The 27,012-nt window shown below is 32.0% G+C and overlaps 2 protein-coding genes across 2 annotated transcripts; one reads left to right on the top strand and one right to left on the bottom strand.

The window, feature by feature from the left end:
• Positions 1–254: 254 nt before the first annotated feature.
• Positions 255–4,177, bottom strand: LOC132744265 (outer dynein arm-docking complex subunit 3-like; the record flags this gene model as incomplete). Its single annotated transcript, XM_060732922.1, has 5 exons — positions 3,982–4,177; positions 1,540–1,661; positions 1,133–1,210; positions 691–870; positions 255–359 (listed from the first exon to the last, which is right to left on the bottom strand). Coding segments are annotated over exons 1-5 (564 nt in total), but the record flags the coding sequence as incomplete, so codon positions are not given.
• Positions 4,178–4,221: 44 nt separating this feature from the next.
• Positions 4,222–27,006, top strand: LOC132744266 (rab-like protein 6; the record flags this gene model as incomplete). Its single annotated transcript, XM_060732923.1, is given in 15 exon segments — positions 4,222–4,521; positions 12,922–13,107; positions 13,993–14,099; positions 14,995–15,117; positions 16,303–16,403; positions 17,078–17,218; positions 18,037–18,142; positions 18,884–18,987; positions 19,718–19,836; positions 20,467–20,893; positions 21,399–21,452; positions 21,454–22,123; positions 22,811–22,880; positions 24,677–24,759; positions 26,873–27,006. Coding segments are annotated over 14 exon segments (2,375 nt in total), but the record flags the coding sequence as incomplete, so codon positions are not given.
• Positions 27,007–27,012: the final 6 nt, after the last annotated feature.

Below are 27,012 nucleotides of genomic sequence, written 5' to 3'. Positions count from 1 at the left end.
TCACATTTTTCGGGAAGACGCGAATTCATGTTGACGCGAAATAATTATTTTGGACATTTTGCCTCAAATTCGCGAAATAAGGTTCTCGCGAAAAATAAGTGTTTTACAGTATGTTTCAGCTCAAATTTTCTAAATACATGTAGGTGATTACTTTTCATCATTAATTTTACAACGATCTTTCACAGAGTAAAAGATTTTGAAACAATGATTAAAACAAGCAGGTATTGTTATAACTGATATATATTTTTTCTCACCACTTCTAGTTTCTTCTTGATATCTTCATAGATTCTTCTCAAGTGAGTAGCTTCATCAATTTTCAGCTTGGTTTTGTCATAACTGTTCTCAAGGTATCTCATTTGCTAAATTACAAAACAAAAACATAAAAATAGTTACACTTTATAGGTTTTTCACTACAATAACACAATAAACTCAAAGAATACATGTAATTAATACAATATTGAATTTTGAAAGTAATCATCAAAATGACAAAGTTACATGTAAGTTGTAAATATTACAGTTATATATTTTAGTATTGATAAATTAATTTAATGTTTACCAAGCTAAATACCAACCATGATCAGACAGCAAAGTCTGCTGGTTTTTGTCTGCACTGAATACACAATTAGAATCTGTTGAAGTCAGTAGACTAAAAGTTAACTAAAAAAGAATTATTTTCACATGATGTGTTACCTGAGCATCGGCTGATTGACCTTTGTCTGTGTTAACAGCTTCACTAGCATCTTTCTGCATCTGACCATACTGTGTCTGCAAGTCTTCGAGTCGTTTCTGTTTTGTTGCAGTCTGGTGACGAAGAGCGTTCAATCTTTTCACAGTATCACAAACTTTGTGATCCATTACAGTGATAGCTTGCTGAAAGATTTATAAATAGTTGTAGTGTTTCATTTTGTATCTATCTAGATCTGTTTTTTATAATTTTCTCCCTTCTCTGTTCTTGAAGTAATAGAGGATCTAAAGATGATCAAAATACTTGAGATAGTAACTTTTACAAGTTTTTAGGAAATGCAACAAAATACCATTATAAATAAGTATACTCTGACAATAACAATTTAGCAAATTTATAAGCGGTTATGACTTTCTATGAAAAAACAACAACAAACTGATAAAACTTTACCCTGCCAGTTTTATTCTTCATGGCGGCTCTTTCAACTGGATGATCCTGAAAAGCTTTGTTGATAACATGTTCATCTTGCTGAAAAAATATAAGATATTCTGCTTATTTAAACATTTTGCACTAAAAGTCAAATAGCCTTAACTAAGATGTTTCTTTACATAATTCTGACAAAATAAAAGATACTTTCACATGAATATTCCTTATCATCTTTTAGATACACATAGATGTCAACTATCTCTTAAATATTCATCAGTATTAAGGCTCCCACATTCATAATTTTTTGTAAATGTTTACACAATTGCTAAAAACCGAAACCATATGATTGAAACGGTAGCGCTTCTATATACTATACTCTATTTTTAATACAGGTACAAATAAGGGGGCATTGTGAACAGCCTGTTACTTACAGAGAGTGAGTCACTCAGCTTTTTCCTTAGTTCTTTGTTTTCTTTCCTCAGTTTAAGAATACCCTCTCTGTTCTTTTTCATAGCAAACTGGGAGGTTTCGAAGTAGGCCTTCCTGTCGCCATCTAAAAATTAAACATCATAGTCAGAAAATATGACATTAAAGGCAACTTCAAAATGATCATTGAATATAAAATGCGATAACAGTCTGCGATAAACTTTTTTAGATCATGGGCTATTTGGGCCTTCAACCCTGGCAGAAGTATAGGCCTGGACAGAATATCACTGGCCCAAAACATTTATTGTGCAAAAAAAAAAGAAACAACAGTTAATTTTATGCTTTATTCACATCATTAAGGTTCAATCTATTCTTGGAAAATCAGTCAGTCACCTTTCAATAAAATTCTCATTTTCTTTTCTTATATGATACACAACATTACTCGTCAATCTACTGCTTTCCACTTTATTAGTTTAAGATATGAAAAAAATATCAACAAAGGAAGCATTTGACTCAATGAACATATCCATTAACTAAACACAACCAATCACATATTTCACTTCAGATTTAAACTAGCCGATTCATGTCTAAATGGATTAATCTAAAAAAAAATTATTCTTAAACAGAAAATTTTTTAACCCACAAACACTTCTGATTATACTCGAACATTGTCCGTATAATAATTTACACTAACCAATAGCTGTAGATGATAATATAGATTATGCATCAATGATTGAATTACGGACATTTCGGACCACAGACGTTTCGGACCAGACACTTCGGACCAGATTTTTAGGTCATTTCGGACCAGATTTTGTGACATATCGGACCATGAGATGGTCATTTCCGACCATGATGGGGGACATTTCGGACCAGAAATTTTTATTCAATAGACCTTATAGTCCCTTTTTTATATATATTTGTTATTTTAGGGTGTTATTACAATATTTTCTTATGATAAATGCAACAAATATTTGACATTTTAAAATTTTATGACATTCAAAATGCATGCAGAAAAGACCGGTCTGACGAGATTTTCACATTTCCTGACAAGCTTATAGATATTTATGCGAATGCCCTTCATACAGAATATAGATAATGATACGCTATGTTTAACTTATTTAAAAGAATTGAAATTGATTTATATACCTGTTTAATCAACTATATGATAAGGTGCACAATAAGTACCCACACACGCTGAATATACCTATTTAAAGACAATTTTAATCAAATTAAATCGTGTTCTGGCAGGTATTAAAGAACTACGACATCCTTGTCAATGCAGTTTTTCACACGTTTTAATTGCTCAATAGAACTCGTTTAAGTCAAGTTTCACTCAATTAAAGAAGAATGTATGTAATTATATTAATCTGAATTATTTGTATCTTATTTTACATTTAAATATTTTTGTCCCTGTGTTTTGTTAGATCCATAAGGGTCAATAATTATCTAAATGTATACATTCATTTGTATGTATGTGTTTGTAAGATAATGTATGATTTGTGATATTAGAATATGTTGTAAATAATTTATTTTGTCATGTCTTTTTACATATACTTTATAATATTTGTTTTCAAAAAGTGTGCCACAAAAACATTTTCTTTTTAATTTTCTTTATTTATAGTGCAACAGATATAAAATCTAAATCTGGATAGGTGTAAAATTGTTCAATGGTGCCTCATATATACTAAAGTTACTCTTCAGTTTATAGAATAATTGATGCATAATATATCAAAAAATAATATTTAATCTGGTCCGAAATGTCCAAAACAATGGTCCAAAGTGTCTAACACATGATCCCAAAAGTCCAACACATGGTCCGAAATGTCCAAAACGATGGTCCGAAGTGTCTTACGCATGATCCGAAATGTCCAGCACATGGTCCAAAATGTCCAAAAATCTGGTCCGAAATGTCCCTAAATATGGTCCGAAGTGTCCCAAAATCTGGCCCGAAATGTCTATGGTCCGAAATGTCCTATTACCCAATGATTGACATACATGTACATGCATTATAAAAATTTTATTGGAAGTACATATACTGATGAAGTACTACACAATTATTTCAGACTGCGATAATATAGATTCCACTCATCAATAAATGCTTAGTCTGAAGGAGCATTTACTACCTTTAACTTGTTTCATGCCTGACAAAAAACTATAAGAAATGTTTTGCCTGAGAATGAGATGCCTGAAATTTGGAATTTTGCAACAGTCTGAACAGACTTAATTAATTTTTAATAAGCAACAGACTTTTTTAAACTGCAATTATAGTTGACTTTACACTAAAAATTACATAAAGTGTGTATGTGACAGTCAATAATAAGCAAACATGCCTATTTCTGTATGTAGTTTATCTTCCTGTATCTACTAAAATAGATCATTAGATGTGATCACTCTTTATTTTTTCAAAATTTTTTAACAAAAATGTTAATTTTTAGCATACTCACCTAAGAGGGCGATCTTTGCCTTGAGCTCATCAATATGTTCCTGAATCGGTCGATTCATAACTGTGCCACCTGCAGGCATCTTGACTTTCCTAAATTACAAAAACTCCACACAAAATACTGTTGCTTATGGCTCCAAATCCTGTGCTAGTTGTTTGTTCGTTTCCAAGGTGCGTGGCAGCTGCGCATGCGTTATTCAAATTTTTTTTCAAGGGACGTAACTCGTGCATCTTCCGCAAATAGTACTTTAAGGAGGATTCGCGCAAAGTTCTTAAAAATATTATACCAGCTGAAAAATAATATAAACTAATTTTGGATTTCTTAACATAGCAGTTTCAAAAATATCTTCATTCTTGATTGTTTAATGGTCGTGTTCGTGCTAAATTAGTAGAAAAATATGTACTAATTTATGTAAAATTTGGGGTGTTGTTCGGTCACTTCCGGGTTGAAATGCACAAAAATTGACAGATTGTCAGCATGAAGATGGTGGCTGTTACTTTGATTTTGAATTAACTATTGTAACAACAAAGGCTGGAAAACAAGGTTGCGTACAGTAAAATGGCAATTCTTTACTTATTAAAGTGAGACACTCACAATTGTTGCCATTTGTTTCAAAAACAATGTTTTGTCTTTTTGAAGCTTTTCTACATTCATCATTCATTTTCAAATTTCATACCTCTCTAAACGGTAGCAAGACACCTCACCACCCAGACACTTCACCCCTCAAATTTTGAAGACACTTCACCCCTTAAGACACTTCACCCCCCCCCCCAAATCAGTAAGACACTTCACCCCTCATCCATTTTTTTTCTATAAAGTAAATAAAACAAGTTGGTCAACAACAAAATGCTTATATATGTTTATTATATATTTATTATTTTTAGTATTATTTGATTATTACCTTTATTTTTACTAAGTTTAAAGCTGATTTAGGTTAATTGGTTGTATTGCCAAATGATATATCGTGCAGCACTTTCATCCATTAAGTGTTAATTGCATGTCACCTTGTTTATTCAACATGTTGATTAGTAGTTTATTCAACAGTTATCTCACAATTGATTAGATAATTGAATAAAAATGGTATACTATAATTGTATGAAAATTAAATTTATTCTTATTAAATAAATTTAATTAATAAATAAATGAATAAATAAAATGAATATGAATGAATGAATCGGTTGCTTTATAAATTATAGTAAATATAAATTATTTATCATCATAATCAGACACATTATCAAGATCATTCATAATGTCATTTATTAAACAAATAAATAGCACAAGTTATGTAAATTAAGCACAAGGTTAAAGCACAAACCATCACCAAATGAACGTAACTCAATGATTATTATATGGGAAAACGAACTTAAGTACCAAAACTTCAAGAATTAAATCAACTCAAAATTTATTAGACAATGGGTTAATACAATAATTATAAACATACTCAATCACTATTGAATGTATTTAACATAGTCTACATAAATAATTGTTAAACACAAAATAAAAAAATGAGGGGTGAAGTGTCTCAATCAAATTTCTTAAAATGAGGGGTGAACTGTCTGAGGGGTGAAGTGTTTGGAAAAAAGGGCCTAGGGTGAAGTGTCTGGGGGGGTGAAGTGTCTGTAAGCCCTCTAAACGTGCCATTAAGATGCATAGAGCATTACGTAATACGGTAAAAATGTCATCTATACGAAATTCACCACCATTATAGTCAACATATACATCATTTAGTAATTGATCTAAACAGAAGAGATAGCACTCTCACTTGCACAAGATGCACAGATATTATATCAGGTCTTGAAGAATTTTTTATAATGTCACTCGCCCTTTATTTTGACCCAATAAATTTCCTTGCCCTTCACAAAATATACTTTCCCTGCATTTTGACGGACAAAAAGAGTTAAAATCAGATATACATGACTCAAATTTACTATTTATCAGTCTATATCAGTATAACTGGCTTAATTCAATTACATATTGTTAATAATACTTTTTATTCTTTTAATATATACTCACATGTAGCCTGTATACTTATTTCATTCAATTTTTAATGCACTCAGCTACGGAATGAGTCTTTTGGCTAAGTATAAAAGTTAAAACTTTACCGAACGCATATACATGTATAAAAGTTTTAAATTCTTTGTCAAATGCTGCTGTCATTACAGAAGAAGGAGGTGTAATCCAGTCATCATACGTGTTTCGGTAAAGTTTTATACTTCGCCATGAGAGCAATTTCCGGGTTTTGTTTGACTGGTATTACGGTTGAAAAGGCATCTGCAGCTTGATTGTTTACCAAATATCTTCATTTATATAAATGTTTAGAGAAATATCTTTTGGATTGGGAAAATCGTCCTTGCCTAGTCTGCCGAGTTTGATCTACTTTTTTCTAGCCCTACCCAAACTTTTAAGGGAGTCAAGCATATCCTTGACACTAGAGGTCTGACCATAATCTAGCTACTCTCCTTTGGACATTTTCAAATTGATCTATTTGAATTTTGGTGTAAGGAGACCATACTTCAAAGATCAAAACCATATTCAGGCCTTGATGTCTTAAGATGCAAGGTTATAAATCTCTTTTTAGCTCACCAGAGCCGAAGGCACAGTGTGTGCTATTAGTATCAAAGGGGGATGCTCCGGTGTCCATCGTCCGTCGTCATGCAGTGTTCGAAATTAGCAGTAGTCCGATAGCCCCTGACTACTAAATTTCTCCTCGGGCTACCAACTTTTCACAGTAACAAGCCCGACCAGGCTACTGTATTTTCAGAGGCAATATAAACAACTATTTTGAACCAATGAATCATTCTAGTGAAATGTCTTTTGGGCTAGTGAATATTCCAATCTGGTAGTCCGACCAGCCTAGTCGATTCAAATCCAAATTTCTTACACTGGTCATGCGTCAACAATCGTCTTCTTCTCTGAAACTACGAAGCCGATTTACTTTAAATTCTGTCTGTACCATCCTTGTGACAGTCACACTTAAATTTGCTCATATCTGATATGATAATGATAATCATTACAATTGGCCTCTTTTAGGGGTCAGCAGAGCTAAAAATAGAAAAGCCTTTAAACATCTTCTTTTACAGAACTAATGGATGGATGATCACCAAACTTTGTCTGTACATAGCATTCTTGGGTAGTCTTTTATCAAGTTTGCTCATATTAATTTGATTAGCCCCTTTTAGGGGTCCGCAGAGCTAAAAATAGAAAAACCTTTAAACATCTTCTTCTACAGAACTAATGGATGGATGATCACCAAACTTTGTCTGTAGCATTCTTGGGTAGTCTTTTATCAACTTTGCTCATATTATTTGATTGGCCCCTTTTAGGGGTCTCTAGGGCTAAAAATAGAAAAACCTGTAAACATCTTCATCTACTGAACCAATGGATGGATGATCACCAAACTTTGTCTGTAGCATTCTTGGGAAGTCTTTTATCAAGTTTGCTCATATTAATTTGATTGGCCCCTTTTAGGGGCCGCTAAAGCTAAAAATAGAAAAACCTTTAAACATCTTCTCCTACAGAACTAATTGATGGATGATCACCAAACTTTGTCTGTAGCATTCTAGGGAAGTGTTTGCTCATATTCATTTTAATTTGGCCACTTTTAGGGGCCGCAAAAGCTAAAAATAGAAAAACCTTTAAATGTCTATTTCTAGAGAACTAATTGATGGATGATCACCAAACTTTGTGTCATCTTATGAAGTCTTTTATCAAGTTTGCTAATATTATTTTGATTGGCCCCTTTTAGGGGCCGCAAAAGCTAAAAATAGAAATACTTTTTAATGTCTATTTCTACACAACTAATCGATGGAAGATCACCAAACTTTGTCTGAAGCATTCTTGGGTAGTTTTTTTTATCAAGTTTGCTCATATTAATTTGATTAGCCCCTTTAACGGGTCTCTATAGCTAAAAATAAAAATACCTTTAAAAGTCTTTTTCTACAGAACAAATGGATGAATGATCACCAAACTTTGTCTGAAGCATTGTTGGGTAGTCTTTTATCAAGTTTGCTCATATTATTTTGATTGGCCCCTTTTAGGGGCCCCTTAAATTAAAAATAGATATACATTTAAAAGTCTATTGCTACAGAACTAATTGATGGATGATTACCAAACTTTGTCTGTAGCATTATTGGGTAGTCTTTTATTAATTTTGCTCATATTAATTTGATTAGCCCCTTTTAGGGGCGGCCAAAATTAAAAATAGAAATATGTTTAAACATCTTCTCCTTCAGAACTAATTAATGGATGATCACCAAACTTTGTATGTAGCATTCTTGGGTACTCTTTTATCAAGTTTGCTAATATTAATTTGATTGGCCCCTTTTAGGGGCCACTAAAGCTGAAAATAGAAAAAGCCTCCGAACATCATTTCCTACTGAAATAATTGATAGATGATCACCAAACTTAGAAGCATTCTTAGGTAGTCTTTTATCAAGTTTGCTCATATTAATTTGATTAGCCCTGTTTAAGCTAAAGCTTAAATGCCACAGGTCATGGCATTTCTTCAAATTATTGTTTAAACATATTCTATGCTCAAATTAAATAGAATATATTGACATTCCAACACTGATAAGCAGTTGTTTCTGGTGAGCGACTCAGGGCCATCATGGTCCTCTTGTCTATGAGATTCACCATGGTCTGGCTGCTATCCCCATTGGAGAATGTGATACACCATGACCAACACCATTGTTATAAATAGGTTTTTCACTAGAGCTTAAGACTTATAAATTCTCCTCCTTTCTAGGATTGAACACCATTGGTACCACCTACCCCCTGCAGGGAAGTCTAGGCTTGCCTAACAAAGTTGCCTCTTTAAATAAGGTCTTTATTATTATTATTATTATTATTATTATTATTATTATTACCCCAGAGAATTTTGGCAGTGCAGCCATAGCTGGCATTGAAAATTTCTCACTATAAATTTAAAGCTCCCTGATTTTATCATTTTTAGCTCGACTATTCGATAAGAATAAGTAGAGCTATTGCAGTCACCCGAGCGTCGGCGTCGGCGTCGGCGTAACCACTTATGCTAAAGTTTTTGTAATAGTTCAAATATTTTCAAAGTCCATTGACATATGGCTTTGAAACTTTGCACACTTGTTCCACCATCATGACCCCAACCTGTAGACAGGAGGAGGTAACTCTATCAAGCATTTTGACAGAATTATGCCCCTTTTTCGACTTAGAATTTACGTTAAAGATTTTTTGTAATAGTTCAAATATTTTCAAAGTCCATTGACATATGGCTTTGAAACTTTGCACACTTGTTCACCATCATGACCCCAACCTGTAGACAGGAGGAGGTAACTCTATCAAGCATTTTGACAGAATTATGCCCCTTTTTCGACTTAGAATTTACGTTAAAGTTTTTGTAATAGTTCAAATATTTTCAAAGTCCATTGACATTATGGCTTTGAAACTTTGCACACTTGTTCACCATCATGACCCCAACCTGTAAACAGGAGGAGGTAACTGTATCAAGCATTTTTTTTACTATCAAGCACCAAGAATAGTCGAGCGTTGCTGTCCTACCGACAGCTCTTGTTAATATTCTTTAATATCCTCTTTTAAATATATTTTTTTTAACTTTCTTACAATTTTGATTCTAAGACAACTCTAAGTCCCTGCGAGGGGCTTGACATTATTGGAAGATAGATGTGTTGTAGGTCAGAATCTCAGATTAACATTTTATAAAAAAAAGTTAAAAATTGGAAAATGTAAACAAAGTGGTATTTTGACTTTCCAGCAAAATATTTAAATATAATACATTCTTGCATGTCATTCCCGTGTGCCTTTTATGAATAAATTTCAATCATAGGATGATGTTATGTTTCCGTTATGAATGAAGACTTTGTAAATTCATACGCTACTATAATAAAAAGTGCTACATGAAAGTATTGGTTTTTAGCTCAACTATTCGATAAGAATAAGTAGAGCTATTGCAGTCACCCGAGCGTCGGCGTCGGCGTAACCACTTATGTTAAAGTTTTTGTAATAGTTCAAATATTTTCAAAGTCCATTGACATATGGCTTTGAAACTTTGCACACTTGTTCACCATCATGACCCCAACCTGTAGACAGGAGGAGGTAACTCTATCAAGCATTTTGACAGAATAATGCCCCTTTTTCGACTTAGAATTTACGTTAAAGTTTTTGTAATAGTTCAAATATTTTCAAAGTCCATTGACATATGGCTTTGAAACTTTGCACACTTGTTCACCATCATGACCCCAACCTGTAGACAGGAGGAGGTAACTCTATCAAGCATTTTGACAGAATTATGCCCCTTTTTTCGACTTAGAATTTACGTTAAAGTTTTTGTAATAGTTCAAATATTTCAAAGTCCATTGACATATGGCTTTGAAACTTTGCACACTTGTTCACCATCATGACCCCAACCTGTAGACAGGAGGAGGTAACTCTATCAAGCATTTTGACAGAATTATGCCCCTTTTTCGACTTAGAATTTACGTTAAAGTTTTTGTAATAGTTCAAATATTTTCAAAGTCCATTGACATATGGCTTTGAAACTTTGCACACTTGTTCACCATCATGACCCCAACCTGTAGACAGGAGGAGGTAACTCTATCAAGCATTTTGACAGAATAATGCCCCTTTTTCGACTTAGAATTTATGTTAAAGTTTTTGTAATAGTTCAAATATTTTCAAAGTCCATTGACATATGGCTTTGAAACTTTGCACACTTGTTCACCATCATGACCCCAACCTGTAGACAGGAGGAGGTAACTCTATTAAGCATTTTGACAGAATTATGCCCCTTTTTCGACTTAGAATTTACGTTAAAGTTTTTGTAATAGTTCAAATATTTTCAAAGTCCATTGACATATGGCTTTGAAACTTTGCACACTTGTTCACCATCATGACCCCAACCTGTAAACAGGAGGAGGTAACTGTATCAGGCATTTTTTTTACTATCAAGCACGAAGAATAGTCGAGTGTTGCTGTCCTACCGACAGCTCTTGTTTTATGCCCCCGCCATATAATGGCTGGGGCATATCCGTCATTCTGTCATTCCGTCATCATCAGTTTCCATTCATTATCTCCCCAACGGTAATACACTTGACAAATGGATATGTCATGAGAAAATTCAGGTCAAGTTTGAATTTGGTCATGGTTCGATAATTTTTGGCAGAGATATGCCCCTTTTACTTTGAAAATAATATGAAATTTTCAGTTTCCGTTCATTATCTCTCCAACTGTATTACACATTCAACTCAGACTTGACAAATGGATATGTCATGAGAAAATACAGGTCAAGTTCGAATTTGGTCATGGTTCGATGATTTTTGGCAGAGTTATGCCCCTTTTACTTTGAAAATAATATGAAATTTTCAGTTTCAGTTCATTATCTCCCCAACGGTATAACACATTCAATTCAAACTTGACATATGGATATGTCAAAGGAATGCGCAGATCAAGTTGGAATTTGGTCATGGGCAGAGTTATGTCCCTTTTACTTTAAAAATAATATGAAATTTTCAGTTTTCGTTCATTATTTCCCCAACATTATTACACATTCAACTCAAACTTGACATATGGATATGTCAAAGGAATGCACAGGTGAAGTTCGAATTTGGTCATGGTTTGATGATTTTTGGCAGAGTAATGCCCCTTTCACTTTAAAAACAATATGAAATTTTCAGTTTTCGTTCATTATTTCCCCAACATTATTACACATTCAACTCAAACTTGACATATGGATATGTCAAAGGAATGCACAGGTGAAGTTCGAATTTGGTCATGGTTTGATGATTTTTGGCAGAGTTATGCCCCTTTCACTTTAAAAACAATATGAAATTTTCAGTTTCCGTTCATTATCTCCCCAACAGTATTACACATTCAACTCAAATTTTACATATGGATACGTTAAAAGAATGTGCAGGCCAAGTTTGAATTGGGTCATGGTTCAATGATTTTTGGCAGAGTTATGCCACTTTCACTTTGAAAAAAGGAAATCTTCAGTTTACATTCATTATCTCCCTAACGGTGTTACACATTCAACAACAAATTAAAGATATGGATATGTCATAAGAATGCATTGGTCAAGTTCGAATTTGGTCATGGTTTGATGATAGCTGACAGAGTTATCCCTCTTGAACTTTGAAAAAAAATCAGAAATTTTAAGTTTCCGTTCATTATCTCCCCAATGGTTGTACACATTCAACTCAAATTTGACGTATAAATACATCTAGGGCATATTAAGCAGTTCAAGTTTGAATTTGGTTGTGGTTTAATGATTTTGGACAAAGTTACCTTTCTTGAATGTTGGAAAAATTTTGAATTTTCAGCACTCATACTTTTGTGGAAATGTACTGTACCTATTATTTTGGCTACAAATTTAATATGCAATAGGAAAATTTACAAAAGACTAACACCGAATAGTTTTAGACCCTTGAACTTTGTATAAAAATGGTTTGTGTTAACATTGAATAGTTTTAAGGGCTCTGAACTTAAAATGAAAAAAATAATTTGTGCAAACAAATTTGGAACTAAACATCGGAAATTTTGGCTGCATGCGGGGGCATCCGTGGCATGATGACACATTTCTATTTGTAATTTCTTTCCAGAATATGATTAATAATTGATGTGAAAGAAAAAGAATCAAACACAGGTGGGAATATATAGCTCTCGGGTAACTGTTAAGCCAAATAATGTTTAGGTTGGCCTATAGCTTGAGGCTATAGTATAAGTAACTTACAGGACTACAAAAATAAAAAGCTTTTGAGAAATAAAAGTAAAAGAAAAAGCATTTCTGGGTTATTTGGGGCCTTTAATTTGCTCAATACAGTTCAACTTGTACAACATGTTTTATTTTATCTTTACATGTCCTCAACAGCAAAAGTTAAATATTGTTCAAGTAAAAAGAATTCTTTCTTTGCTGAGATATTGTTATCATGTTAAAATTTTAAATGTCAATTTCAGACCTTCAAGTATTGGTGAATAAACGCAAGTGAAGTCACTAAAAGGACAGAATGCCGTTTTTCAAAAAGTTCTTAGGAAGTTCAGATGATGTAACTGGTAAAGGGAGGGGAGCTGTAACTCCACCAGGACTTCAAACAATGGGAGCAAATTTACAGCGCAAGTTTGCTAAAGGGGTACAGTATAACAGTAAGTATCAGATTTTGTTGTTGTATTGTAATTATAATAGTAATAATAATAATAAAAGTTTATTCTTGTAACATATAGGACTCAGACCCAAAATACTACATGATACAACAAAAATGAAAATGCAACAAAAATACAATGACTGAGGTGATCATAAGTATGCATTGTTGTGTTGATTGTTCTTTTTGCAAAAAAAGATATCAGCTTTTTATAGGAATGAACCTAAAGATGTTTAAACATTGCAATTTTGGTACTTAAAGATAGCTATACTGTAAAGTAAAGTCTGTAATATACTTATTATCTTTATAGGCTAGCTATGTATAGTGATTTAGGTAACAGATAATGTTCTAATCATATTTATGCAGTCTACTATATTAATCATTAATCAATCATCAGAGATATCTAGTTAGTTACATTTATTTATTGGAAAGAATTAGCATAATTGTCTTTTTTTTTGGAATTGAAACATTCTTATAATCATAGATGATGGAATATAATGTTTATTCAAACTTTGACCAACATTTCCTTCTCAATCAACATATTCAAATTGTTTAAAGTGATTTCCTGTAGAAAATCGTTAAAATGTGTTTTTAAAAATGCCATCTATAGTATATGATAAAGTGACTTTAAAGAATCTGCTACCCAAATATCTTAAGCAGTGAACTATTTTGGAGCTCATTAATAGCCTAATTCAGTCAAACTAAATTTGGTTAACAAAATAATAAAAACAAGTAGTATACAAGTTAAAGTATTATACACTGTACAATTAAAATTATCTGTGCAAATGAATAAGTCTCTTAATAAATTTTGCATGAGACTATAATAATTTTATACTATCATGTACAAGTAATGCATGTTTCGTTTATATGAAAGTTTAATTCATTACAGTGAAAGTGGTAATTAGGGGAGACAGAAATGTAGGAAAGACTTGTTTGTTTCATAGACTCCAAGGTCAGAAATTTACAGAAGAATATATACCTACAGATGAAATACAGGTGATTACAGGGTTTTAAAAGTTTGCAACCCACAATCAAAATTTAGTAAACCATTTGCCTGTTGAAATTGTAAGGCTTTTAATTTTAACACATAGAGTATATTGAATGAGTGTTGATGCAATACTGAATTTATTGAACAAGTTTTGAATAAAATTTTATTATGAGAGCCTCTCTGAGTAGCATAATTAGCTAATATTATTTTATTCAACAAGTTCATAAATTTAGTACTGAACCTACACTCATTCAATATCCTCTGTGTATATATAAAAATAGAATATAATATTCTATTTATCACATATCCAAAATAAGAACTGTTGACAGTAAAAATAAATCACTTTTTCATTGACTAGTTTATAGTATAGCCAAACATTTAGCGCATCTATACTGCATACTTGTACAACACAAATGAGGTCACGTCGAAATATATGCATGACCCTGCAATACCATTTTTTACGGAGTCCTAAAAGTAGCATGGGCATGTGATGAATTTTATTAGTAGTCTAAAGCATATCAGTATTAATATTGTACGATTATTGCAGCTTATATCCATGCTATTTTACCTTTATCAGAAAAGTCACAGGGACCATGGAAAGGGGAAAATTGTGTAGTAGAAAATAGGGTGGAAAATTAGAAACAGAGAAAATAGTTCATTTTATTAATGTTAAATTGTGATACAACACCATAATTGTTACAAATTAAAAAAGATATGTACCTCTCCTTTGGTAAAATGTTTTATTTTGTTTTTTCAAATTTTAAAAAGAAAAATTTTACTTGTGAAGGGATTATTTTTCTCAGACAAAATTGAAAAATATACACTCTTTGAAAAGGGGAATGTAGTTCAATGCACCGAATATTGATATAGTTTAGTTTCATTGTTCCCTTTGTATATTTTCAGGTTGCTAGCATACAGTGGAACTACAAAGCAACAGATGATGTTGTGAAGGTAGAAGTGTGGGATGTTGTTGATAAAGGAAGGAAGAAAAAGAAGAAAGAAGGGTTAAAATTGGCAACAGACGAGGTTTTTAAAAAATTTTTCCTGTTTTTGTTTTATTTACAAAATTCTTTACCATGTATATAAGATTTTGTAATGTGCAATGCAAATGACTTTTAATCGATGATGTGAATAATTAAATGGAGGAACGTTGTTAATTTTCATATTGGATTACTTAATTTTTAGCTTCATCCTTTACAAGTGTTCCAACTGCAAACAGCTTGTATTAATTAAACAAACATCTTTTCCCCCCTCTTTTTCACTTCAACAAAATTAATATCTTTATGGAAATATTGCCTTGATCATACTTGATATGGAAAGGCATGTAACATAACATGCCAAATTTATGTAAGAAAATATTCCAGCCAATCAGTAGTCATGTACTCTGCACATACCCAAATTAAATCATTTGAAATTAGAGGTGTAACGATTCATCGATGCATCAATACATCGCGATCTGCCCTGTCCTCGATGTATGCATCGTAATGAATTTATAAATTCCAATATATCAGGATGCAATACATATTTCACCACCTGATGCATCGATATAGCGGGAAAGTATAGCAATACACTAATAGTTACGGTATAATGAAAAATCCTTAAGTAAAAAGTAAAAATCCTTAAGTAATAATTAAGTAATGTAAATTGTTGAAAGATCAAAACTTGAAAATAAGTTATAACAACAAGTCAAAGAGTTTATTGTTTTGTTATTGTAATAGTTTTATATTTCATTCCTAATTATACTGTGAACAAATTACCAAGTTTTTTATATAGATAAAGTCTGAAAGCAGTATTGTTCATATTGCATCGAACATAGAATCGCAATATGATCGCATTTTTATAAAAGTGGGGGCAATAAATGTGAATCGCATCGTTGAAATTTGCGAACGTAAATATGTTCGGAAAAAAAAAATGAAAATGCAACCCCTATTTAAACCCAAAAATTTTGCTTTTTTCCAAAAAGGGTTCCCGGTTTTCAATTTGGGGGTTTTTGGGGTATCTTTTTTCCGTGAAAAATACTAGAAATCCCAAATTTAGAGCTGTGTCAGTTTGAAAAAAAAATGTTTGTAATTTCACGTATTATGTTTTTAGCTTCAACCATTACAAGTTGCACAGCTTGTATTCATTTAACAAAATCATCTTTTTCTTTAATTTTTGTACATGTCAAAATTGTTTTAATTACTGGAAATATTTCCGCGATCATAATTTCAGGATGATCAGAATGACGCAGAGCCGTGTCTGGATGCTGACTTTGTAGATGTATATAAGGGAACAAATGGGGCCGTCCTCATGTATGATATAACCAAACAGTGGTAAGGGAACTGTTACTGGCACTTGTTTAGTTTTCCTTATTGCTTTATCACTAGATCTGTGCATTGTGTTATAATTTACACTAGTAGTCTGATAGATAAATCTTGTAAATGAATGACTAGATATTTAAACATGGGTTTATATTTCCTGGTCATGGCACCAATATCGGTAAGTGTAATATACTATAGAAAACAATGCTCAACATGTTGTGTCTGGTTGATACACTTGTTCAAAACTACAAATGTTTCATACTACAAAACATAGGAAGTGATGTTCTCTAACATCATGCATACTTTGGCATCATTTAAGGGCACATGCATATGAGCGTATTCCTAACAAAAACTTAATTTATAGACCATTTTATCAACATGCATTATGCTGTATATAGTTAATTAACGAGAAGCTTGTTCATGCTCGAAAGTTGCTTTAAGAGATTGAGTTTGTCAATATTAACTAATATCTTGTAAACTCCTTAATTTTAATAAAATTTAGAAGAAAAAAAAATGATTGTTTTACTTAGGTACTCCATCATTTGTAGAGTAAGAATTCAGCTTTGTTTTGAATGTCAAGTTTATAAATACAGATGATAAATTTTATTTAACCCGACATATCTCCAATATGACTTATTATATTTTTAAGGCAGTAAGAGACTTACTCAGTAAATTTTACATTACAGGACATATGATTATGTTGAGAAAGAGATGGAGAGAATTCCTCCCAGTATTCCAGTGTTGATACTTGGTAACCATAGAGATATGGGACATCATAGAACAGTCCTGGAGGATAAAGCTAGATACTTTGTTGAAAGTCTGAATAGGTAACTTGAATATTTTATTGTCATTATCTATCAGTTTTTCCCCATGCTAATGAATTTTTTTTAGGCTGGATGTGTCAAATGGTTACTGTATTTTTGTGAAAGATTCATTTCAATTCAGATAAGACATTTATGTAGGTAACAAAAAATCACAGGAATAGTGTGAAATAAAATATTTTTGTAACAAATTTATTTTATAGATGCTGGTAGTCATAATGAACGGCCAGTAAAAAGTAATTTCTGTCAATGCATCTAGAAAATCACTTAGTTTATATATCTATTACTTAAGGTACATGTACTTAACAGGACTTTTGTTATTGAATTCTTTGAATTTAAAAATAGGCAGTTTCAAATTTAAAGTTGTACATTATTAATGTAATTAACCTCTTGAGATTTTGTACAGTAAGGACTCCACTAAGTCTTTTGTCATGACAGGACTGGAAATACTTTTTTGAGATTTGCTGTAGGCCTGGATCAATAAGTTGTTTGCAAAATTTCAGATCATTTGCTCATTCCGTTTTTGCAGAATAATCATTTTAATTGTGCAAAATGCCTTTTAAAAAATCAAAGCATTTTAAACTATTAACTCAATTGTAGCAAAGAGTCACACTAACTGAAGTTTCTGTATTTAGGTATAATCTTTTGCATATTAATTTCTTTTTTCATTTTAAATGCCCCAGTTGATCTATGTAATAAGTAAAAATTTTTATATATTTTATCTCTCGGACCTCTTTGGAGCTCCTTTTATAGTTACTGTAATGAATTTGTTATCTTTGATTTATTGAGTTATCTTATTAATATCAACATTTCAATAATTACAGACCAAAGGGATCTGGCCAGATACGCTATGCTGAGGCTTCAATGAGAAATGGATTTGGTCTCAAATATATTCATAAATTCTTTAATCTGCCATTTCTTCAACTTCAAGTAAGTTTACTTTCTTTTCATAGTACAATAACAATTGTTGATTAGATGCATACTGGATATGTTTATTTATTCTTGCATATATTTTTGTAGAATACATGTAAATGTATGTTAAGTAGTTTTTCCATGAAAGGATATTGGGATACAGTCAAACCCGATAGGGCCATCTAAGGGAGAGACTGAACATGTCCTTTATAGACATGTGGTCTTTATTTGGAGGTTTACTTTATTTTTATAATCAATGAAGGGTTATCTCAGAGTGGCTTTTTAGCACATACACAAGGTGATTATTATTCAGAGGTGGTCTTAAATACAGGTTTGCTATATGCCTTACTAACACTTTAAAGTAAGATAAATAAAAAGAAAATCTCATCAGAGGTCTTACTTTATGAAACAATGCAATCCAGGCAGAGTGGTTTACTTTCCTGACTTGTAATCACTTGTTCAAAATCCTTTAACATTTCTCCTAGTGTCGACAACTGAATATGCCCATGGAACCAGTAGATAATCTGGTACATTCAGGTGCCCTCTGATAATGGTCTGCACTGTTTTTTATTCAGTCAGTAAATATTTTGAAATTTGTCATAAAAAAGATGAATAGTTTTGTCCAGATTGAAAAATGGACATGTCAATTTACGATATTGAGCATGATGAAGGTTATTCAAATACAACCATACTGTTAGTGTTAATGTGATATGAATTCTATATATGATAGGACATATATGTTGATATAACTGTTTACAGAGAGAAACATTGTTAAAACAGTTGGAGATTAACTCTGAAGATATACGATGTACCGAAGAAGAGCTGGATATACACGAGGAATCTGAGGAACAAAATTATGATGTGTATGTTTGTAGGATAATAACACTTTTGAAAGTTTTGAAAATGTTTTAAAATTTGAAATATTAAATTATATAAGTTTTTAATAAATTTTTAATTAATAATTTTAACCATCGTCAGATACCCATGGCTGAACCATTAAAATTTATCAGCCTTGGGATTTTTCACAGATATCCAGTCGATAAGAGGTGTGTCAAAAACAGCTTTTTCATTAGTTGCCTCAGGATTTCATGAGGTGATTAAAACCAATCAAAACGCTCGTTCTATACAGTTTGGTGAAACGTTAATTCTAGAAAAAAAATTACTAATGTGCTCTCTGCTCGTGGAATAATTTAGTTTGGGAATAGTTTTGCCTTTCATATTTGCAAGACAAGTTAAACAGGTTTACACCGTGGGCGCTGCTATTTTATTTCTGATAGTTGTTTACCATTGCTGTCGAAGAACATAAATTTTGCTAAACACAATTTCATTGATAGATAATTTATTTAAGCACATGTTGCTGAATATTGCTGAATATCAACGAAATTTGATTCATTTTACCCACAGTTGATTACATGTTATGTTACATGTTAATCAACCATGGGTATCAGACGATGAATTTTAACTTCAAAGAATGTTAGTTGTGATATTCTCAACCAAAATAAAAGAGCCTTTAAAGAGTTTTCAATGACATAGAATTAATGTATGGAATATACATATAGAAAAAGTATTGAAATATATTTGTATACATTACAGGTTTATTGATCAACTGGCAAAGAAGAGACGTGACCAACAAGACTCTAAGGGTGTTCAGGGAATAATGACTGCCCCACCACCACATTCACTACCAGTTAAACCTAGTACCTTGTCTAATGGTTAGTTATGTTCTGCGTTCTTTTATTACAATGTAGATGTTTTCACTTATTGTCCTTAGTTTATACAAATTTATTTAAGTTTTATCATATTAAAAGCTATTAACTTCTAGAAACACTCTCAAATCTTTTCCTGCAACCAACCAGTACTAAGCAATGAATGTAAAGTTTCGTAATGGCTTGTCCCTGACAGGGTTGGAACCTATGTTGACAGCAATCCTTAGACTAATATTCTGACACCTTTACCACTCGGCCATGCCGCCACTTATTGTCCTTATATTTTATCATGTCATTAATTTCTCAGCCCTTATAAAAAAATTTACAGAGAAAACAATTTGATTCATCCCTGAATATGACTTTTTTCCCCACTATCTTCTATAGTTTCATCATTTTGCAGTACATTTTACTTTTTTATCAGCTTTGTCTAGAATTGACACAAAATGTATTTACATTTAAAAATAAAGTACATAAATTAGTTAGTTTTATCCTGGATACAGAAAAATTTAACCTACTGTTAACATAAGCTTGTAGTAAAAAATATTCTTTGGCTATACAATAGTGATTTGAAGTAACAAAAGTAAACCCTGTTGTAAAATTTTTATTTCATGTTTATCAATGCTTTATTTGGCACAGTTCCACGCTCAGTATCAGCTCCTGCCATTCAGAAGTCAGCTGTCACTCCAGATGCCAATCACAGTGTAACCACTCCTACTTCTTCATTGGCCACACCTTCTCCTGTGTCAAATACACCAATCACAGAAGTTCCAGAACCTGAGCCTCAATCTCAAGAACAGAATAAGCCAACACAACAAAAAGAAACTGTCAAACCTGTAGAGCAGAAGTCAGGGTTTTTCTCCAGATTGTTTGGTAAACAAAACACACAAGCACAAGGGCCGTCTGCTGAAGTAAAACCAGAGGCTGTTGAAGAGCCAACTACACCTGTGAAGAGTGTTGAAGATTTTGTCCCAGATACTGGAGAGCTTGATGATAGTTTCCTTGATGATACCAAAGAGGTGAAGGACGTTTCTAGGGGCAGTAGTAAAGAGCCAAATAGTGATAGGTTAGTATCGCTTTTAACTTAATTTACAAATGTTTTTTTACTGTTTTTGGTAAATTTGTGTCCAAAAGAAGCATGACATTACAGATAATAAAGTAAATAAATATTGTTTAATTAGGAGGCTATCAGCTGATTTGTAGGTACATGTACATGTAATAGACAAAACCTTGGTTTTCATTGCTTTTGACATTTGATTACTCAACAGTTTGTTGCTGCTTGCTGTTAGGTAAACTTTATCTGAACTTATTGTATTTTAGTGCATTAGATCAAAGTTATGAATTGCACTGAAATAAACGTTAATTTCCAGATTGCAACTCTATTAATAATAGCCAATTTTTAAGCAAAGTTTAAATAGAAAAACTAAAGTTTATCTCAAAGTGTGTCAGTGTTTTTTTGATATTTCTCTTTGAATGTTCATTAGAAAAAATGTTCCTGAATAACTTTACCCAAAACCATTTACCAAGTACTCAAATATTGATTTTATTTTTCATATTTTATTTTACTCTAGTGAGGATGAAGATGGTGGTAATCCAATGGTAGGCTGGTTTCCAGGATAGATCCTTGATTCTTGAAGATGAAATAGAAGCCAGTAAATCCTCCCAACAGGGAACCAGTCGGCCTAAAATTACACAAGACATAGATTTATCAAGTGACGATGAAGACACTACGCATTCCAATACACAAACTGTGAAATATGATGAAGATTATTTGTCGTCTGATGACAATAAGAAAACTGTAAAAGCTGCTTACAACAATGCAAAAACTAAAAAAAGTGTTAGTGATGAAAATAGTGCCAAAAAAAATAGTTCCGATATGCATGACTTGGAAAAGAAACCGAAATCAAACTCTGTGTCATCCGGAAGTGATAAAGAAGCGGTTGTGAAATCTGGGTCACATCTAGGCATTGATTCTATAAATAGCACAAAGACACATAGTAGAACAGGATCTTTGTCATCTAATGCTACAAGTGACACAGAAAAAAATATATCTAATAATATCAGCAATAGTTTAAATAAACAGACAGGTAATTCTCATTCTAGGAAAATCTCGTCTGATTCAAGTAGATCCGATCATGTGACAAATTCCACCAATCATAAGACAGAAGAGAAATCGTCCAATCAAGATTCCGATTCCGAGTCCGATGACCAAATAACCGTGCTTCAGGATGCGGACATTAATCCCGAAGATTTTGGTGGTGCCGATGTGTTTAATGATTGGCTGAACAAACAAGAGGTAAAAACTTTTTTCCTATAGGCCAAGTTGATTCTCTCTCATTCTTGAATTAGAACATTTGGGAATTAAAGGTAATACGGTAGTCTAAATTCTCTCAATGAATAATTGAGGTGTCCTGAATAAAAATGATACAAAATGAATTCTTCTGTATAATATTTTTTCATGTTTGGTACTCTAAGTATTGACTGGGAACTTGTACTTTATGTCTGAGCTCATCATTAATATTTATACATAAGAGTCATTGGCTGATTTATCTTCAGCCATGTTGACTTTGCCAGACAATAAAAAAAAGGGGAAGTACATTACATTTTGCAAGGTTGCAGTGCTGAAAATAGTCCTAAGTATGTGATCAATGTAAGAAAAAATATAAAAGAAATTGAAAACGTCGTGGTGTGAGGGTTTTAGACCACAATATGCACCAGTTGCTATTGTACTGTGACAGAATGATATATTGTTGCATGTCTAATAATCAAATATAAATGTAGAGGTTTTTTCCTTTGTTTTCATTTTCTAGTACATGTATATCAAATGACACATTTCATTTTTATTCAGAAATTGAAATAAAAAAAATTACTTATTATAAGGGCTTAAAATTTATATATCACAAAATTTAACTTTGAACAATTACATTAATGATAGTGATTAAACACAAGTAGTAATTATTTAATTTATTTATGGTTATTTCAGACAGTTAAGAAAGAAAAACCTTCCATTGTAGCAGATGCTGGGGATAGTCAGGAGAAAAAGAAAACAAAAAGTATATTAATACTCTCTTTATCTTTGTACTTAGCTGTGTTAAAGCAGTCTGCAGTTTTTATTTTTGTTGGAAAAAAATTTCTGTGTTGTTTCAAACTAAGTATTTCTGTAATGTTATCTTGGAAAAGTGCATCATATCACTGTTAATATGTAATTTTATCTTGGAAAAGTGAATCATATCACTGTTAATATGTAATTTTATCTTGGAAAAGTGAATCATATCACTGTTAATATGTAATTTTATCTTGCAAAAGTGCATCATATCACTGTTAATATGTAATTTTATCTTGGAAAAGTGCATCATATCACTGTTAATATGTAATTTTATCTTGGAAAAGTGCATCATATCACTGTTAATATGTAATTTTATCTTGGAAAAGTGAATCATATCACTGTTAATATGTAATTTTATCTTGGAAAAGTGAATCATATCACTGTTAATATGTAATTTTATCTTGGAAAAGTGAATCATATCACTGTTAATATGTAATTTTATCTTGGAAAAGTGAATCATATCACTGTTAATATGTAATTTTATCTTGGAAAAGTGCATCATATCACTGTTAATATGTAATTTTATCTTGGAAAAGTGCATCATATCACTGTTAATATGTAATTTTATCTTGGAAAAGTGAATCATATCACTGTTAATATGTAATTTTATCTTGGAAAAGTGAATCATATCACTGTTAATATGTAATTTTATCTTGGAAAAGTGAATCATATCACTGTTAATATCAAAGCTTCCCGAGAGCTATTAATAAAGTGACAGCGATGTTTCTTAAAATAGAAGATCTGGGAAATAAATAGTCCACTTTTCTTATTTACATCTATTGAGCAGAAAGGTAGGTTAGATGTATCAAGAAATTTTATTTTCCACCTTAATTCTTTTGATTTGACGATTATATGAAAAGATTTATCTAAACATATTTAATTATTAACATATGTTTAAAAAGTTAGGATATTTAACCTTAAGAAAAACTGAAGACTGCTTTAATCTTAGTCACAGTAAAATATGGAAAAAGATGAAATAAATTTCATCAACTTTTTGTTAACAGGCTTCACACTGTATATCTTAGGCTTTGTTAAATACTAATTTTGATTGAAAACCATTTTGTAAAGAATCCATATTATGCAAAATAAGTTATAATTGCATATTACTTTTTGAAGTCTGTATATGAGATAATGTTTTAAAAACTTTTATGACAGAAGTCTGTATATGAGGAAGGTGTTGTGTAAATACCACCATTGTTATTGTCATAAAATCTTTCAATTAATTTAGCTGTCAGGCTAACAAGACCTATACTATGTTTGTGTGACATAAAATCACACCAGTTTGAGCCTCAGATAAAACATTCTGCTGATGTCCTTGTTTGTGCTTGAAATAATGCACGTAGAGGCACCAGAACCAGAAGTCTTCCTCGACCAGTAATGCTAGAAAGGTGCCATATAACCTTTACTATGTCGAAGCTAAAATCCAATGAAAATAAAACACACACAAACAAAAGAATAAAAGTGACATGTGAGGAATTTCTATACAAGTTGAAAGTTACCACATCATCAACTTAGTGCAGTAACCGGTTAACTTCTATTGAATTATATAAGGGGTTTACCTGTTAATGCACTAAGGTGATGAATGACATGTATGTGGTAATAAAGTGAGGATTATGGGGTCATTTGCCAGTAATTCAGTTAAAAAAGCTTTTCTTTAACTTTAACAATTAATAATGCAACCATTTTTTTACCCTAGAAATATCAAATCATCATAGTAAGAAAAGAATATTTTCGGTATTTCAGAAAAGAGTCAGAAACATGTTGAAAGTAGTGATGGTGGAGTAGAGAAAGAGACAAAGAAGAAGAAAAAGAAGAAGAGAGACAAGGTAAAATGCAAGAAATCTATAAGTGCAAATTACTCTATTTCTGTCATAATTATCATGAAAAATTTGTTCCAAAATCACTAAATCCATGTTTTTTTTTTACTAAATCCATGGTTTTTTTTCTAAAAAAAGAGTGGGGCAGTCTTTTTTATGCCCCCACAATGTGGGAGCATATAGCGTTGCACTTGTCCGTTCGTCAGTCCGTCCGTCCCGGAATCTTGTGAACGCAACTCCTCTCAAACCAGATGGCAGATTTTGCTTTAACTTACAGGGATGAACAACCTGAATGTGTAGATGATAGTAAAGGAAGGAATTTTCGCTACGACCAAATTTAACAGAATTATGGCCCTTTGTTGATTTTTTCACTGGATACTATGTAGAAATTTTGTGAACGCAACTTCTCTTAAACCGGATGGCAGATTTTGCTTAAACTTACAGGGATGAACAGCCTGTGTAGATGTTAGTAAAGGAAGGAATTTTTGCTGCGACCAAATTTAACAGAATTATGGCCCTTTGTTGATTTTTTCACTATATACTATGTAGAAATTTTGTGAACGCAACTCCTCTTAAACCGGATGGCAGATTTTGCTTAAACTTACAGGGATGAACAACCTGAAGGTGTAGATGGTATTAAAGGAAGGAATTTTCGCTGCGACCAAATTTTACAGAATTATGACCCTTTGTTGATTTTTTCACTATATACTATGTAGAAATTTTGTGAATGCAACTTCTCTTAAACCGGATGGCAGATTTTGCTTAAACTTACAGGGATGAACAACCTTAATGTGTAGATGGCAGTAAAGGAAGGAATTTTTGCTGCAACCAAATTTAACAGAATTATGGCCCTTTGTTGATTTTTTCATTATATACTATGTAGAAATTTTGTGAACGCAACTCCTCTTAAACCGGATGGCAGATTTTGCTTAAACTTACAGGGATTAACAACCTTAATGTGTAGATGGGAGTAAAGGAAGGAATTTTTGCTGCGACCAAATTTTACAGAATTATGGCCCTTTGTTGATTTTTTCACTATATACTATGTAGAAATTTTGTGAACGCAACTCCTCTTAAAACGGATGGCAGATTTTGCTTAAACTTACAGGGATGAACAACCTTAAGTTGTAGATGGTAGTAAAGGAAGGAATTTTTGCTGCGACCAAATTTAACAGAATAATGGCCCTTTGTGGATTTTTAGTTTTCAACTTGCGGCACATGTAGTCCAAAAAATATTTGACCTAGAGTCATAAAATTGACGGAACAGTGGCGTGTGGGGGCATCCGTGTCCTATGGACACATTTCTAGTTTATTTATAATTTTCATATTGTATCATTAACATTTTCCAGACTCACTAAAAACGCACTTTTCCATGTGTAAAACTTTCATAGAAATGGTTATGTTAAAGATTTTCAGGATTTGGTTTTAAATTTCTATCATGCACCCATATAAAATCATAATGTTTCATTTATAAAGTGATGTTTTCTTTAATTTTCTGAGGTTTCAACAAAAATCTTGTCAATGTAATGTTTCCATCTTCATTGCAATACTATTGTTAAAATGTGAAAATAAATATTTTTTGTATTTTTTATTTTTTCTAAGCCATATATTTAATTGTTCAGTGTGTCCTACATATAAATTGATTATAGTTTTATTATGTATATGTAAACATACACAATTTGAGTTAAGTTTAGTTGAATAAGTAAAGTATTTCAAAAGATTGGCTTTTATAATGGTGACTGACCAATAATTGATAATGAAAAATGTTTATGGTACCATATGAAAATTACTTGAATTATAAAAAAGACTGCCCCACTCTTTTTAAGAATTGAATGTTATCAGTACATTCTAAGTGATATATATAGAGATTTCCGTCTTTCATGTGATTAGTGACAGCAAAAATATATGATTGAACACAATAATGGCAAAATGTTATTTTTACATGTTCATTTAGATAGACATACATGTAATGTCACTTTCAAGAAGTCTTTGCTTATATATACATGCGGGTAGTTTATGTCAACCCCACGCCTATAAAGGTATTGGCACAAACCACTTTAATCATTGCAAAAAAAAAGAATATATTTCTTTGCCATGACAAAGGTTTATATTGACTTTTAAGGATGAAGACAGGACCGAGAAAAAGACCAAGAAAAAGGAACGGTCAAAAAGTGAAAAAGAAAGTATCAAAGATTCTGATGCTCAGAAAAAGGACAAGAAAAAGAAGAAGAAAACACTAGAGGAGGAGGGTGAAGGAATGGA

The sequence above is a fragment of the Ruditapes philippinarum genome, unplaced genomic scaffold (assembly GCF_026571515.1).
Source record: "Ruditapes philippinarum isolate M1 unplaced genomic scaffold, ASM2657151v2 ctg12374_1_1_1_1, whole genome shotgun sequence".
Taxonomy (NCBI): Eukaryota; Metazoa; Mollusca; class Bivalvia; order Venerida; family Veneridae; genus Ruditapes; species Ruditapes philippinarum.
Note: the sequence above shows the minus strand (reverse complement) of the source record. Positions and strands in the feature narration are given on the sequence as shown.